The 16,407-nt window shown below is 40.8% G+C and overlaps 1 protein-coding gene across 2 annotated transcripts in view; it reads left to right on the top strand.

Annotated features, from left to right (window-relative positions):
- Positions 1-1,618: 1,618 nt before the first annotated feature.
- The window catches only part of ALKBH8 (alkB homolog 8, tRNA methyltransferase), a 43,929-nt gene continuing 29,140 nt past the window's right edge, over positions 1,619-16,407 (top strand). The window contains exons 1-8 of one of the 2 annotated variants that reach the window (XM_039718716.1): positions 1,619-1,653; positions 6,210-6,342; positions 7,198-7,338; positions 9,214-9,454; positions 10,514-10,645; positions 11,513-11,608; positions 12,946-13,050; positions 16,052-16,122. In XM_039718716.1, the coding sequence (XP_039574650.1) occupies positions 7,207-7,338; positions 9,214-9,454; positions 10,514-10,645; positions 11,513-11,608; positions 12,946-13,050; positions 16,052-16,122 (777 nt within the window). In that variant the 5' untranslated portion in view covers positions 1,619-1,653; positions 6,210-6,342; positions 7,198-7,206. Of the gene's footprint in view, positions 1,654-1,733; positions 2,514-6,209; positions 6,343-7,197; positions 7,339-9,213; positions 9,455-10,513; positions 10,646-11,512; positions 11,609-12,945; positions 13,051-16,051; positions 16,123-16,407 lie in introns of those variants that run through there. The other variant, XM_039718717.1, reaches the window with a different exon arrangement.

Below are 16,407 nucleotides of genomic sequence, written 5' to 3' on the forward strand. Positions count from 1 at the left end.
CCATACATCATTGATGCTGAGAAAGGTTCCATACCCACAGGAGGCTGAGGGAGGAAATATATATAGAGAGAAAAAGAGTTAGGCTTTAGTAATAAGATGCAGTGAGAAGTAGAATATTTGTCAGGTAAACAAAAGGTAGGCAATCCCAAATTCCAGCATTTTGGATAAAGAAGGGAGAAAGGTTATGTCTAGGGGCATAGTAAGCAGCTTGGTTAGCCTATGAAGAAGAAAAATGAGGCAAAAGCTGACACACTGTATCTCTGATTTAAGGGACCACTTTCTCCACAGGGAGTCAGTGAGGTGTGGAGATGCTTCCTTTTGGTGAAGTAGGCCTCTCACTAGTGTGGGTTCTCTCCACAGCCTTAGGAGGGTTGCTGGCCAGATTAAGAGTGGTGCAGAGGAATATTTAAGTACAACCAGAGGCTTGGTCTTCCCATGGTCTTGTCTGGACTGACATGGTTTTATCTTTGTCTCGAGTGCTGTGGCATGCCAAAGGTGATGTGATCAGTGCTGGCTGGGATGGTGGCTTGTCCAGGGGATGGTCTCTTCTGGTGAACACCTGAGCCTGAGAGAAGCTGTGATGCTCTCTTTAATCCATCCTGGCCTGTCTTTAACTTGCAATGGAAGCTGTCTTTAACTTGCAGTGTGGATGTGGCTTTCCCCATCTGGTTTTGGCTCCCCCGTGCTGGAGGAGGCACCAATGAAGGAAAGGAGGCAGGTGTGGGGCTGAGGAATGGTGTCCCACTGCACATATGGATAAATCATTGCACATGTTCTGTGAAGACTCAGAGGGACACTCTGGATGGAGAGGAGGATGGCAATGAGCTGGCTCTGCTTGGAGAAAAGGTGGCATGGGGAAGACCCGGTGGCAAGTGGAGCTGGGAAGCACGGAGTGAGCAGGAACAGGAGGTGGCACAGTGACAGTAAATGTGTGTCCATGTAAGTTGGTTGTAGGAGGCTGCTCATCCCCTTCCCCTTGCCACACTGACTGCCCTGGATCTATCCAGCATGCACGTACCTCTCCCCAGGACACGGCTGCGTGCCGTGGGAGAGCCCTGGCCTGGTCATTGGGAAATCTTGGCACATAGAACTGGCTGCTGCCAGAGAATCAGAGAGCCAGTTAGGTTGGAAAAGACCTTTGGAGATCATTAATCCAACCTTTGACCCAACACCACCATGTCAAATAGGTCACAGAATTAAGTACTGTGAACGGTCTTTTCCTGAACAACCAGGGGCAGTGACTCCACCACCTCCCTGGGCAGTCTATTCCAGTGTCTAACCACTCTTTTCATGAAGAAATACCTCCTAATGTCCAACCTGAACCTCCTGCAGCCTAAGACTACGTCCTGTTGTCCTGTCACTTGTTACCTGAGAGAACCTAGATCAACACCCAGGTCCTTCCCAGTCACTCTTCCCCAGCCCGTGGCGCTGCCTGGGGTTGCTGTGACCCAAGTGCAGGACCTGGCACTTGGCCTTGTTGAACCTCAAAGCCTGGCTTCCGTGACCAGTAACAAAGCGACAGACATTTGCAAATGCTAAATTTCCCCCCGACCCGACCGCTCCGCGGGCAGCGGGCCGCGGCCGGGGCCATGACGGCGCGGCGGGGGCGGGGCCGGGCCCGGGTGCCCGCCCCGTCATGGCCGCTTCCTGCAGGTAACGCGCCCGCCGGGCCGGGGCTGCAGCGCCCGGGCCTCGCCCGGCTCTGGCTGGGAACGGGGAGCCGCGGGAGCGCAGGCGGCTTCTGCCGCCGGTTCTCCTGCCCTCCTGTCCGCGCCGTGCCGCCCTGTGCGGGGAGCAGAGCCCGCGGCGCCGCGGCTCCGGCTCCGGCTCCATCTATGTCCCTGTCAGGACGAGGTGGTGTAAGGGGGAGAAGGCCAAGTCAGCCCCTGCATCTGCCTCGCTGCTTTTATCTGCCCTGTGTGTACTCAGGGCAGAGCAGAAGGGACGCTGCTGTGAGGGTGGTGAGGCCCTGGAACAGGTTGTCCAGGGAGGCTGTGGGTGCCCCAATCCTGGCAGTGTTCAAAGCTTTGAAAAACGTGGGCTAGTAGGACGCGTCCCTGCCCATGACACGGAGTTGGGACTGGTTGATCTTTAGGGTCTATTCAAACCCTTAACATTCTGTGATTCTGAGGCGCTCCTGTGGTTATTCCTGTTGTCGTTGCTGTTTGCAGCGAGTGCCTAGAGCCGGGGGTTTGCGGGGTGTCGGTGGAGGTTTGGTGCTGGCTGTGCCTGGCAGAGGTGGGATGGGACGGCACAGCCGCGGGGACATGCCGGTGCCTGGATGTGCGGGTGCCTTCAGGCGCGTTCGGCCAGTGCTGGAGCTCTTAAATCTCACCTGAGGGCCTCCCGAATTTATTCTTTCCCCCGGATGTTTATGTGAATACTGTGTCCTTGTACTTTTGTTGTGGCGTGCCTGTGGCACAAAACCAAATGAGTACCAAAGATCCCAGCTTATCCCTGATCGTGGCGCTCCCTCTGCCGACAGCCGCCGCTCTGCTCTGCCCCGCCGCCAGGTACTGAAAAATGGTTTTCAGGAGCTGCTTCTACAGCAAATAAGCTTCGTGCATTGCATTACAGCTTTACATTAGCCTCTGTGGTAACTTCAGGCCAGTTTTGTAATGTGCGTGTAACCTTAGCTCGTATTGTAAGGGGAGACCGTTTTCGGTGTGTATTTTTAGGAGATACTTTTTAAAAATAGTTCCTGTAAAACTAGTTGGTAACAGTAATTAATTCAACAGTGGATTAACCTTTTTTCTTCTGCAGTCATATTGGCCTTTCTAAAGCAGGTGTGAGATCCTAGCAAATGAAGTTTCCTACTACTATAGAGTGGAGTGTGATTCCTTTATTCAGAAATCAGGGCAGACTTGGTTTCTGTGCCCGCCTAATTGAGCCTCTGGTAATTGTGAAAAATGCCATTCACTTTTGTTAAAATTTTAGAAGTTTAATAGTAATGAAAATAGTAGTGAAAATACTAATAAAAATTAGGACAATAAAAAGCAAAGAATTAGGGACCTCCAAGTGCCTGGCACTCCACCAAAAGGCACACCTTGCTAACAAAGGATTGCCCCTTAAAAGCAATAATCTATTGCACATTCATATATCTCATACATTATTTAAACATTCCTTTCAAACTAGGGTGTTTCTGCTTAATTTTAGCTTCCCCCCCCCCATATTGTAAATCTTGGTTCCTTGAAGTCTGAGCTTTCCTGATAAGAAAGTAATAATTCTTCTCTTGGGATCTCAGTGTCTGCTGCTGTTATCTCTATCCAAAGAGAATAATGCCAATAATTTCTTGATTATCTTTTTCATTCCTTGCTAGTTACAAAAAGTATCTTGCATCACATAGTTTCTATATTGTTCTATAGCCTAAAAACTATATTTAGCACACTACATAAAAGAGATTAATGCAGCACAACTTTCTAACATAACGCATGTAGTATTCATTTTAATATTTAGGAAAAGCCAATATTATAATATGTATCTGTAACAGTAATGACACAACAGACAAGACACAGAGTTTAGACCCAGTTCAGAAAGAGATCAAGGGAATATTTTGCTGCCTCAACTGTGCAGGTATTATTGTTTAAGCTGCCTTCAGAAGCTGGAGGCACCGGAGTGATGCTGGCAAGCATGACGCAGCACATCAGGAAGGTCTTCAGCTTCTTGAGCAGCAGGTTAAAGGCTGAATGTTGTGGGCTAGGTCATCTCTGCCAGCTATTTAGACATCTGAGTCACACCTCAGCTGTCCCTTGTTCAGTTGTTTTGTTCGGGGGTTATGAAAGGATAAAAAGTAGTCTTTCAGCTTTGGTTTCTGTGCTAGTTTAACCAGTAGTGTGGCATGACTTCTTTTGCCGGGAGAATGTGAGGTGTTTGTGAGGACCTGACTGAATGCCTGACTAAACTCAGAAGTGCTTTCCGCAGAGATCAGATGAAGTCTCTCAGTATGTAGACGTGTAGATGTTATGGGAGAGGCCTGACCCTTTCAGTTTGAAGTCCTCTGTTCTGCAGGCTGCATGGCAGTGGTCTGACTGCTATGGGTGATGTGCATAGCCTCCATGTTTCCCATCAAAATCCAGTTTGCCTGGTTCCAAAGTATTAGCCTATCCTGTATTTTTGCTCTCTTTCTGTAAATGCACCAAACCAAAGATGTGTCACTTTCCTGTGGAGTAGTTTGGGATTGCCTGACAGCCTCTGCAGAGGGCACTGCACATGTGTAGGCTGTGAAGATTTGGGCCTTTGTTCACCTGTGTGTGGCAAATAAGGTGGCAAAAGGTGTGGCAAAAGGCCAAGCCTTTTGGAGCCAATTGTGTAGATGGTGATGCTTAGGGACATAGGGTTTAGTGGTGGACTTGGCAGTTCTGGATTAACAGTTGAACTCAACCTTACAGGTCTTTTTTAACCTAAATGATTTTTTGATTCTATGAAATCTCATAATTGCACAGCTTGGTCATAGTAGGCTTCCTGAAGGAGCCTGTCAGCTGACTCTTGGTAAGGGTAACCCATTAGATGCACTTAGAGGAATTTACTTAATAAAAACTTTGTGTGCTTCTTTTCATGAGACTTTTATTTTTCCTCTCTCAGTTACCTTGGTTTCTAATTATCTTATGCTTTTTTTTTAGTGTGGGGTTTGTTTTTTTCGTTTGTTTGTTTGTTTTTTTGGGGTTTTTTGGGTTTTTTTTGGTGTTTATGTGTGTGTGTCTCACTGTGCTTTCTTTTTTTTTGGTTTAAGGAAGTTTGAGATTCTTTGATCATATTTAACTAATGAAGGTTAAGAGGACCATTGCTCTGTGTTTTTAACAATTTGTTGATCAAGTGAAGAATCTTACTTTGAACTGTTTTGAGCTATTTGTCTTCAGAAGGGAGAATGTTTTCAAATAATGAGCTGTGGCCTGTTTGCAAGTGTGCCATCAGGAAAGGAAAATGATTATTTAAGAAGGTACCAAGAATTTGAGGAAAGGAGGGGAAAGAATCAGAGTATAAAATAGGCAAAAAATCCCCTAATGAGCACTGTTGCTTTAAAGGGAAATGGCAGACAGTTCCTACACATCTGTAATAAAACTAATTTTGCAGAGATCAAGATTGAGTCCATAACCCATTGATATTTTCAGCCTCTACACTTAATTTCTGAAGTAATGTGAAATAATTGTTGTAGTAGTCTTCTCCTTTTTCTGACACCCTGCTCTGTTTCATTTTTGTTACTGGTGAGATTTTTGTCTTAGACATCTTACCTCCACTGCATGTGAGCATGGTTGTGATTGAATTCTCTCTAAGGGATCCTAGGAAATGTCAAGAGTCTAATGGTGGTAGGATGGATTTTGGTGCTGAGTAATTTATTAAGTGTTTTTTGGTTTTGTTTTTTTTTTTCCCTTTGGTCAGGCTGACATATAAATGTGATCTTTATGTGGTCAGGCACATGTAAAAACTTGAATAATGTCAGGGCTCAAACTGTTACAGCCTTGCATGTACCACCTCAAACTTGCTAGCAGGCATCTGAAACCGTATCAGGAGAGCACTCTTGATGCCCACCATGCCAGTAACTTGCCATCTGTGCTGGAAAGTGTTGTTGTTGACAAGGGTTCCAGTTAATTTAAGCCCACTGTAAAATTGTGTTTGAGAATGGAAGAGGAATGGTAGGAGGATGAACTAGTAAGTGGAAAGGAAGAGCAAAAGACTGAGTGTTCTTTGGCAGCATTGATCCTGCTCCTTTTTGGAGAATTAGAATCCTTTATTTCCACAGAGTGCCTTTGTCATTCTGATTATCTTAAAAGATTTTTGATTTTTCTTGTGCAGTGCAGTTAAAAGTTGTGCAGGTTGATGATGGTGATGCTGCAGCAATCCCAGGGAACACATACTTACAGCTCCTGTGCAACACTTCAATCTTTTATAACAATTTTACTAGCATATCAGTGCTTGTTTAAAACAAAATTTTTGCTAAGTAATTGCACACAAAGTTGTAGCAAATACTAATATGAGGGGTTTTTTACCTTTACTATTTTTTGTGGTACATTGTCATATTACCATGGTTGTGTCTGCAGGTTAGGTATTGGGAAGCAGCTCTGCAGTCATGCAAGCCTGAAGGCATGCAAGTGGATGAGTGACTGTTGGGGCACTTGACAGAGTTAAATAATTACATATAGGCGTGATTGACCTAGTTTTGCTTTGGTTTTTTTTTCCTTAAAAATAACTGAAACAAAACCATTTTTTGACAGGAAGAGAAGATGGAAGGATTGTTGCCAGGTCGGTGATGATAAAAGAATGGATTAGGACAGACAGTTGCAGTTGGATTGTCCAGCTATACTATTAGGATTTTTGGCAAAGAAGAGAAGATACTCTAAAATACAGGTAAGGGGTTATGTTATAGGGAGAGATGAAGTCCAACTGCATCAGTGTCTGAGAGCTTTGTGATAATCTTACATGAGATCTGGACTCCTCCCTTGGATTTGAAGGAAGTAGAAAAAAGAAAGGAAAAGAATGTAGGCTCAAAGAAATGTGGGAAGGTGCTGTATGATCTCAATATAGTGTTAGACCAAAAGTGGCAAAGGATGCAGCAAAACCTGGAGAATGCCAGTGACCTTTAAGTACTGACTGGTTGGCAAATTCTGTGTTGCCATGAAATTCAGTAGTTAATACATATATTACATACATACATATATGTATGTATATATATATATATGTGTGTACACAGTTTTCTATTCCTTTGCACAACAAGAATCTTATCTTCATTAAGTTTGGGAGATTTGGTAAATGATACATGGAGCATCCTAGTTGCTTGCTCTAGAACATGCAAGTACTGCACACATTTCTCTACTCTCAAGAAAGGCAAGTGTCACGCTTGATTGCATTTAGGTAAAAAGAGCCAAACATTTCATCTCCAGCTGAAGCATTTGGTGAGGCATGAGAATAACTGAGAAGCTGAGACAATATGAATCTCATGTAATTTTTTTGTCATGTTCTCCTCTGGAGAGACTTTAGAGAGAAGGAAATCAACTGAAATTACTGTATGAAAACAGGAGGGGCAGACAGGTTAAAACCCACAAATGGATCTAGTAATACTGTGAATGTGAATAAAGGAGTGAAGAGGAAGAGAAAAATGGGAAACTGAAATCAAGTATCATAGCAATCTTTTAAAGCTTTATTTTTGGGAGAGATCCTTTTCAAGCAGGACACTCACTATGTGTTGTTATTTCTGCTTTCCAGAACACCAGTATGGAAGCTAAAACCAGTGAAGATCATTTGAAAGTCCAGAAAATGAAGAAGAAGGTATTGAGGAAGCAGGTCAGAGCTCAGCATACATTGATGAGACATGAGGGCATAGAGTGCGTCTCCCATGCCACACAGGTGACTGGTAGTTGTGATTTTGATGGTAGTGTTAAAATGCTGCTTATCTGTGTTCTCTTCTCACATGTGTCTTGTGTAAAATGCAGTTTTTAAAAATGGACTTCCCAAGATTGAGGATTTTCTGTGCTTCTTTGATTTCAAAGCAGAACTGTACTTCAGCAGTTCAGGGTCTATGGAGAGACTTTGGCCTTGTATAAGGTTTTTTTAACTTGAAACAGTAGTTACATGGTTTGAGGAGGAGGAAGCATTGGAAATGCTATTGAAGTAGATAAACTTTTATTCTCTTTCTCTGTGGTTTCTTTTATTTTCCTCAGGCTTTTAACTTTTATGCCTTTATATCTTCCATGGTTCTCTGTCAAGTGTAATTTGTCTCATCTAAGCTGTCCATTAAAAACATGTCTGTCTTGGAAATCTTTTCCATCTTGTTTTTTTTCCTCTAAACATTTAAGGCTGTAGTTCTGTAGGAATTGAGCTGGTTGGCTGACTTGGAGCTGTTTAAATGGGGACAGCTTTCTCTTTCTTTGCAGAAAAGAGACCTAGGAGACAGCTACTTGGATTTTCAATTTGTAGTGTTCTGCCACAGTAGAGTTATAGCAGATCAGAGAATCATCACAGATACTGATGTAGCAAAAAGTGGCAGGAACTTGCAGACAGAAAGGGAAGTTAGAGTTTCTAATTTCCCTCTCTCATTTATGAGGAAATACAAATGGCTTGAAGTGCAGTAGAGCGGTATCATTTACCCTATACTTGTTCATCCTGATCCTGAAAATTCTTCCAATTCAAATATGGAAACATCAGTTAGATCTTTATACATATTTGTAATAAAATTTGCTTTAATTTTTGCTCAGATTTCAGACAAACCATGCACAGATGTTAATGACTCAGCAATCTTGTTTATATTGTAAACTCTTTAGAACAAAGACTGGGTTTTTCTAATGTTGTTTGGAAATGGGTCTGTAATTTGAGACTTGTTCCCCTTGAAACTGTCCCAAGTACCAAATTATCCATCTAATCTATCCAGAGAGTAATTTTAGGGTCCAGCAAGGTCCTTATTAGTGACAGAACATTTCAATAAGTAATATGTGAAACAAAATCATAGTGCTAGTGGTGAACTTGTGTCAGGAATGTAGTAAATACTTCCAGGCTTTGTGCAAGAGTCTGACTGTCTCTAAATTACATCATCAGTTGCTGCATGTGCTGCAGCAGTTGTGTAGTGGGGTCTTTGTAGATTAAGTGAAAAGAGTGGTTTGAACCTCTGCATGACCTTTACACGCATGGGTCTCTTCATCAATAACATTCCAGAAAATAGCAGTAATTAATAATGAGGTAAATCTTGAAAAATATGATCCTTGGCAGACAGCCTGATGCAGAGCTTAGAACAGATGTTAACAGAGCCTTCACAATAGGCATAATCACAGCAGTGCTCAGTGTATAATTTTATATTTAATGACCCTCCTCTTCAGTTCTAAACCTAATTTTCTGGGGTTTTTTTAGAGAAATGAAATGCTGTTGTTTGAATTAATTGAACACTTTTACCAGCTGTTCCAGAAACCTCCTAAATTGTGTGCCAGTGCCACTGCTTGCAGTACGCTTGTCACACACATGCCACTTCAAAGTGTGCATTAACTGAGGAAGTGTTTCTGATAGAGGTTGCAAGGCTTTCAGCCACACCATGTGCTGGGCAAGCAAAGGTTGTGTTAGCCTTGTATAACAAGCTCATGGAAATGTAAATATCTTGTGCAGAATACATAAAAGAGTGCTCATGGGTTTAATTTTTCTTTATAGTGCTGTTCTCTTGGTAAAATGTTAGTTTCAAATGAACCGACAATAGTCACTAATTCTTTTTGTTTTGTTTTTTCATTCTTTTTCAATTAGAGTCTGGTTATTGCCAATGCTGGTCTTGGTAATGGGATGAGTAGACAGCAATTGCTCAGAATACTGGAAGAATATGGAGCAATGGAAACACTCTTAATGCCACCAAATAAACCATACTCATTTGTGAAATACAGAACAACAGAAGAAGCCAAGAAAGCCTTTAATGCCCTTAATGGAAAGGAAGTAACACTGGAAGACTGTCACCAAAACATTGTTCTATATATTAATTTTGTGGAAAAAGGTACAGTTTTTCTGCTCTCCTATATATCCAGCTTCCTGCATACTGCTTCCCTTTGCTTTTACTTCCTGGGTTGTAAATATAGGTAAAAGCACACTAGCTTTCCTAAGTAGACACAGAGAATGAAAGCTAGAATCTGAGATTCAGGACATAAAATAATCTTTGCTCCTTGTATTCCAGGTTAGGATACTCTAATTTCAACTCTATTACTTGGAAGCAAAAGGGAAAAAAAAATCTCAGTCATTTCCAGACCATTCAATACTGCACGTGAAGGTTTTGTGATTAAGGAGCCTGGAGAATCTCTGGACAGTTCATGGGATTTCTTGTGTGACCCTAGTCTTGCAATCTCTATCTCGATTCCAGGAAGAAAAATATGCACAATGAAATTTCTGTCATTTTGTTTGCCCTTCCCCTCATTTTTTTTTTTTCCAATTTTTGGCTGATTATAAGCTATTTACTACAAGAACTGTTGCTCTTTCTGTGAGCTTTCATAGTGCCTTGCAAAAAGGGCTCCTGGTGTCGGTGTGTACATTCTGCTAGCAAATAGCTTTTTTGAGCTCTTAGGATAGCAAACTGAATGTCCCAACATTAGTGATGTTTTACTTTGACCTAGGTATTGTTCTGTACTCCATATTTGTACACATTTGATTACAGAGTACTCTCTGTTGGTGAAAGCAATCTGCTGATATGGTAAATCACTAAAATTCTACAAATTTAAAATGAAATTCAGGTAGAACCTGGAGTGATTGGGAAATTCTGTTTACCATTATTTTACCAGGAAAGCCACAAGCGGTTTTGTGTTTAAATAGTGTAAAGTCTTTGCAGTACAATTTTAGAAAGCGCTTCAATGATGCAAAACTCGGGCCTTACTTACCCTGTTTTGTCATGACAAAAGGAGATAATTCTTTCTCCAAATAAGACCACAGTGAGGGCTCCATTGTATCACTAACCATTTCTACAGCTGTGCTATATTCTCATACAAAGTAATTATATTTCCATAGGGAACTCAAGTTTTATTTTCTCTAAAGAGTGGCAAAATTCTCTTTTTTTCATATACCTCAGTTTCCTTGCAAAATGCTGTTCCTACAAGCTTGCCTCCAGGCTTAATGGTGATTGAAAAGATTATTTCTCCGGAGGAAGAAAGGAGAATGTTGGAAAGTATTGACTGGAAAGGAGATGAAAATACTCAGAATGGTGGGTACAACTATAGGAATCCAGATATTCTATACTTTTATGGTGTTTTTTTCCTGCAGTTTCAGGTTACAGGAAGTCTGCATCTCGGGAAATGTATTGTCAGAAATTATTCTGTGGCTGCTCTTAGCATTTTAGAAATTGGGTCTTGTATGTGGGTCTGAAAGTGATCAGTTTCTTGGGACAAGTGATCAGAATTGATATTCTGGAATGGATTTACTTGAATAACAAACCTGCATCCAGAGACAATTATAGTCTTTTTTATGTGTCTTGTGCCAAGCACAAGACTGTTTGTAATTTGGTGTCCAATTGAAGAGCTGTGTCTTTTATGTGGAAAAAATAACTTAGTGAGGCGTACATTCTGGATGCTTTTACTTGAGCTTTTGGAGTTAAATCCTTTAATAAATGAATTCTTGGAAATCACTTCAGAGTTCCTGTGTAAGTTTGTTCCGTGGAGCAACGCGAAAGGTTATGCTGACCTTAGCTAATGTGTAACTTGGTGATTAATGAGCATGATGGATCTTGATGTATCTGTAGGGTATTCATCAGGTGTAAATTCAGAGATCAGGGCAAGAAAAAGATGCATTAAGCATGGCTCAGAAAAATTGTATTCCCTGCTTCTTGCAGATACAAAACCACCATCCCTTTGACTCAGAACAGCAGTGAATGTGATACTTAATGAATTACAAAAGGTAATAAGGAGAAGTGTGTGCGTGAAGAATGAGGGTCACATACACTGGTTAACTGGCTAATTAAAGAATGTTTAGGCTTCACAGGTAGGATGGAATGGAGAAACGTGGTAAATTGCCTGCAATGTTTCATGTAGTCTTATGTAGTCTAATCTTACTTTAAAGTTATGTGTTTTTACAGCCCAGAAGACTTTAAAGCATAGAAGAGTAAAGCATTTTGGATATGAGTTTCGCTATGATAACAATAATGTTGATAAAGACAAGCCATTACCTGGAGGTGAGAACTTCCCTACTAAACTGTGCTTATTCTGCACCAATGTTTGAACCATTATATAAAGCCTTTAAGCCTTGCTGAATTATGGCTGTGAGAGTCTGGTTAAAGGAGAGCCTTTGCTGTATTTTAAGGACACACAAAAGTGCTTTTGAATTTTGAGAGTCATTCCAAATTATTGTTAGTGGTTTAAGCTTGTTGTACAGTCACTTGAAGCCAGACATTGCTGCCCTTTGTTGAGCTCTGGTCAAATAAGGCTTTTGGGATTGTAATTGTCATTCCTTTTTAGCTTTTTGTTCCATAAAACAATTTTGTGTTACAAATTGCATATTAATTTATTTGGGGATGTGACGTATGTTGCTGTATATATTTATCTCAACCAGCTTGAAGCTTGCTGGATGCACACTGAAATAAATTTCCTTTGCTCTGAAAGCAATTTTGTAAAGGTTTCAATAACTCATATTGGGAGTTGAAAGCTGTGAGTCAGAGCAAAGCAAGTGAGTCATCTTATAGACTTAGATTTAAAAATAGTAAAATAGGAGAGTTAAATTCTTGTAAAACTTGAAGGTGTTTAAAGGTGGTGCATGCATACTGGGGTGGATGTGGCATGCAACAGAAGGATTCTGGTTATATTCTGATTTTAATTGTGAAGCTATATCATTGTAAGAGGATTGATATGTGAATTGTTTTGTAGTCTCACAGACTGTTTTATGTGTGAGAAAAGCATAAACACTTATTGGGAGAAAACAAGAATAAAAATCAGTAGATTCATGGAAGGGATAGTAGTAACATGTTTGTTGGTGTTACCTTCGGCAGAATTTTTCAATCAAGTCCTCAGGTTAAGTAGGAAACCAAAGCTTCAGTGGAGGACTGTGCCTTCCATTCCTGTTTCAAGAGCAGCTTAACTTCAGCAGATATTTTTGTAATATTTAATCTAATTCAGTAACAGATTTCTAGGGAATAAATTTTTTAGAGAGGTTTCTGCACAACTGACTCTGCATAATATTTTTGACTGCAACTTCTTTATTGTAATTGGTAAAAACTTTTCCTCTGATTTGATGTGGTTTGATTTATGTGTAGAGATACTACAGTTTGTATTTGTGAGGAGTAATCTGTTTCTAGATGCAGAGGCCTTAGAAGAATGGCCTTTGTAATTTTCAGACCTTCAAGAATATTGGACTTGAAGATTGAGGCCTTCAGTTCTGATGTGTTAGCAGCAGATGCAGAGTAATCATCATTAAAGATGGATTTGCGTGTATACGAAGCTACTTCTGTGTATTTCCTAGTTATATTTATTGTAAAAAGCTGTCCTGTCTTGTTTACAGTTCTCTTTCTGTAACTAGGTCTTCCTGAAATTTGCAGCCCATTCTTGGAGAAGTGCTTAAAGCAGGGATATATCAAACATAAACCTGATCAACTGACTGTAAATCAGTATGAACCTGGACAAGGTAAGTTCATTTGTCCCTGAAAAATTTTGAACTCTTTATTTTACATAGTGGTTTAGGCCTGGTTGGTAACTAAGCACCATGCAGCTGCCTGCTCACTCCCCTCACTGAGGTGGAGGAGACAATTGGAAGATAAAAGTGAGGATACTTGAGATCAGGACAGTTTAGTAAGTTAAAAAAAAGGCAAACAAAACAAAGGAAGACAAGTGATGCAAAAGAAATCCTCAGCTACTGGCCAATCAGTGCTCAGCCAGTCCCTGAGTAATGACATCCCTGGTAAACTTCTCCCTTAGTGGTATTACTGATCACAATGTCGTATGGAATATTCTCTTGGTCACATGGGGTCAGTTGTCCCAGCTGTGTGCCCTCCCAGCTCCTTGTGTACCCCCAGCTGACTTGCTGGTGGGGAAACATGAGAACCATTAGAGACTTTGATGCTCTGTAAGCCCTGCTTAGAAAGAGGGGAACATCCATGTATTATCTACACTGTTTTCATCTCAAATTCTAAGCATAGCACTGTACAGGCACCTGTGGAGTAAATGAACTGCATAACAGCCAAACCAGTACAACTGCACTAAAAATCAGGAGTGTAGCATCTAACTGTGGAATGGTGTAGGAACAGGATTTAAGCACCTGCTTAGTGTATTTCCTCTGTGACCAGAGATGCTTTGAGTCATAACTAAAGTCTTAATACTGGTTTCTGCACATGGAAACTTAGACTTAGAAATGCAGATTTTGATACACTATTATGGAAAATGATGGTGTTTGAGTCCAAGGTCATGATAATTTAGAAATGCAGGGTTTGATACCACTGTTATGGAAAATGATGGTGTTTGAGTCCAAGTTCATGATTTGAAAACTAACTGTAAAAAGATGTAGGAATAAATAGTCATGTTTGGTCTTCTAGTTAAGTGCATTTTTTTACTCCAAACTTGTATTGCTTCCTGTAATGTGCATGCAGTCTCCAAGCAATGGAGACTCTCCTGCTGTTAGTACATATGATATAATGTTAGTGCATGTGATATATGGAGTCTTAAGTATGATGCAAGCAATGTTCCCTTATTCTAGAAGTATTTTTGTATTTTTTCCCAAACTGGAGGCTTGTGAAGAAAAACAAGCTTCTAATCACACTTCTAGGGAACAAATCACGTGCTGTACTTTTCGCTAAGCTTAAAGTCATCATGGTTGAGTATCTGGCTTGCTTTGCAGGGTATCTCATTTGTCCTTAGGAAGAAAGAACAATGGCTTTACTCTCAAAATTAATGTCTGGCAGCTATTACAGTGTCTGCTGAACAAGGGTTCAAAAAGCTGATGCTATTTGTTTGTGTATCTGACAATCTGTTAAATTGATACATTTGTGTGTTTCTGGCTGGGACATCTGAGGAGATTAGTTAGAATTGTAGATTAATGTCAAGAATGGAAGCAGGTTTTTTTGAAAAATCAAACAAAAACCCAAGCCCAAAGCAAAATACTCTTTCTTAAGTGCAAATCATTAGGATATGAATGAGCACAGAGCACAGTCAGATTAATACTGCCTGCATCTTGATTCTGAGCCATTTTTTCACTGGGAATTACACTTGAAATTTTAGAAAGTGAGTTATGGCTATGAGTATCTAAGCTGGAGGGACCACACATAAGATACATTAAATGAGGTGTGTGCATCAGTGTGGTCTTGGTTGAATTATTGGTGACAGTGTGGAGAGCTGGCAGTGTTCTGCTGCACAGTGAGTTGCACAGCCTTCAGTGTGCCTTTTGAAGCAGAGCCTCAGTGCTTTCTACCGAGGCAAAGTTATGAGCCATAGCAGACAGGTATCTCTCTGTCCTTGGTTTTCAAGTCTCACTGATTTTCTGTCAGATTAAATGTTGGTCTCATAAAACACTTGTATTGTTTTAGCTGAAACTAATGGAATTCAGAATATTTACATCTGGATGTAAAATCTGCTGTATAATAAGGGTGCTTTATAGAGCTGACTGACACATCAGTAAAAAATTGTCCTCAACTCAGGAGTTCTCTACAGAGCCCAAAATGAACTTGGGTGGAATTTTTAATAAACAAATAAAAATGTTTCAGTTTGGATGGTATAGGAATGACTCTGCCTCAGCCTGCAGTGGATCACAGGAAGGTGCAGTTGCAGTTCTCCCAAGCTGTCTGCTGTTCTCCCTTGCTCCACTGCTGCCTGCCGTTCCCCACCATGTGGTGAGATCTTGCTGTGGCATGCACACTGCTGTTCTAGCATTTGGCATTAAAATGTGTGACACAAGCTGCAGGGATTGGCAGTTTCTTTCCAATTAGCGGATATGAAAGAAAAATCTAAACAAACCCGTAAAAATGACTGTCCTTTTGGCAATTCTCAGTTATGTGTATGTACTCATACACACACTGACAGATGCATTACCCAGGGGTTAGCCTAGCAGTGATGTTGCTTTGCCTAGGAAGTGCAAAGCAGAGGCAGACTTGATCCTAACAGTGCCTGCCTCTGAGCTGAAGCTGAAATTCTTAATGCACTCTTTGCTTAGGCAATAGAGGGATTTGAAATTACTCCTCTGTGAAGGGAGTGAGGATGAAATATGTTATCATGGATGAACTAGAGCCCAAAATCGCCATGGGTACCGTAATTGTTGCTGCCAAGAGCTGAACTGCCTGCAAGGAGAGCCAAGTGCTTGAGCTTCTCTCTGCAGCAGGGAGTCATCCAGGTGTGAGCAAGGCCTTGGAGTAACCTGTACTATCTTCTAGGTACTTTTACTGATTATATAAGACACTTAGGTTAATTGTGTCCATCTAATCTGGGCATAAGACAATTGCCCCAGATTGGAAGGCAATTCCCTTGTTTATGGTAAGTTTCCTTTGTTCAACCATACATCCCAGATTTCCATACAGACATCCATAGAAATAGAGCTTGCCAATGGAGATAGCACTCTGTTACTGTTGTTGTTGTTGTTGTTATTATTATTACCATTATTATATTCACTTTTTTGTTGTTTTTTTTTGATTTTTTTTAAACAGGAATTCCCCCTCATACTGATACACATTCTGCTTTTGAAGATGAAATAATCTCTCTCAGTTTGGGAGCTGAGGTAAACTTCATGTTTGTATGTGGTCTGATGCTTTGCTGAGAAGTTCCATTTTTATATTGTAGTTTGATTTTCCATGGTGTCTGTCCACATTCATCTGAACTTTATTATCAAGTATGAAAGGTGGTGTGATGTGCTAATTAAATAAGTAACTGCAATATGATGTTGTCACTGTAAAATTTGCCAGTGATATCAATGATTTTTAAATCTTGGTATCCAGATCTCCATTGATCTTCCTTCATCTTTATTTCATACTTTAATTTCACATATTCTGCCCGGGTACTGCAG

Source organism: Passer montanus, unplaced genomic scaffold (genome assembly GCF_014805655.1).
Source record: "Passer montanus isolate IOZ18808 unplaced genomic scaffold, ASM1480565v1 scaffold4, whole genome shotgun sequence".
Taxonomy (NCBI): domain Eukaryota; kingdom Metazoa; phylum Chordata; class Aves; order Passeriformes; family Passeridae; genus Passer; species Passer montanus.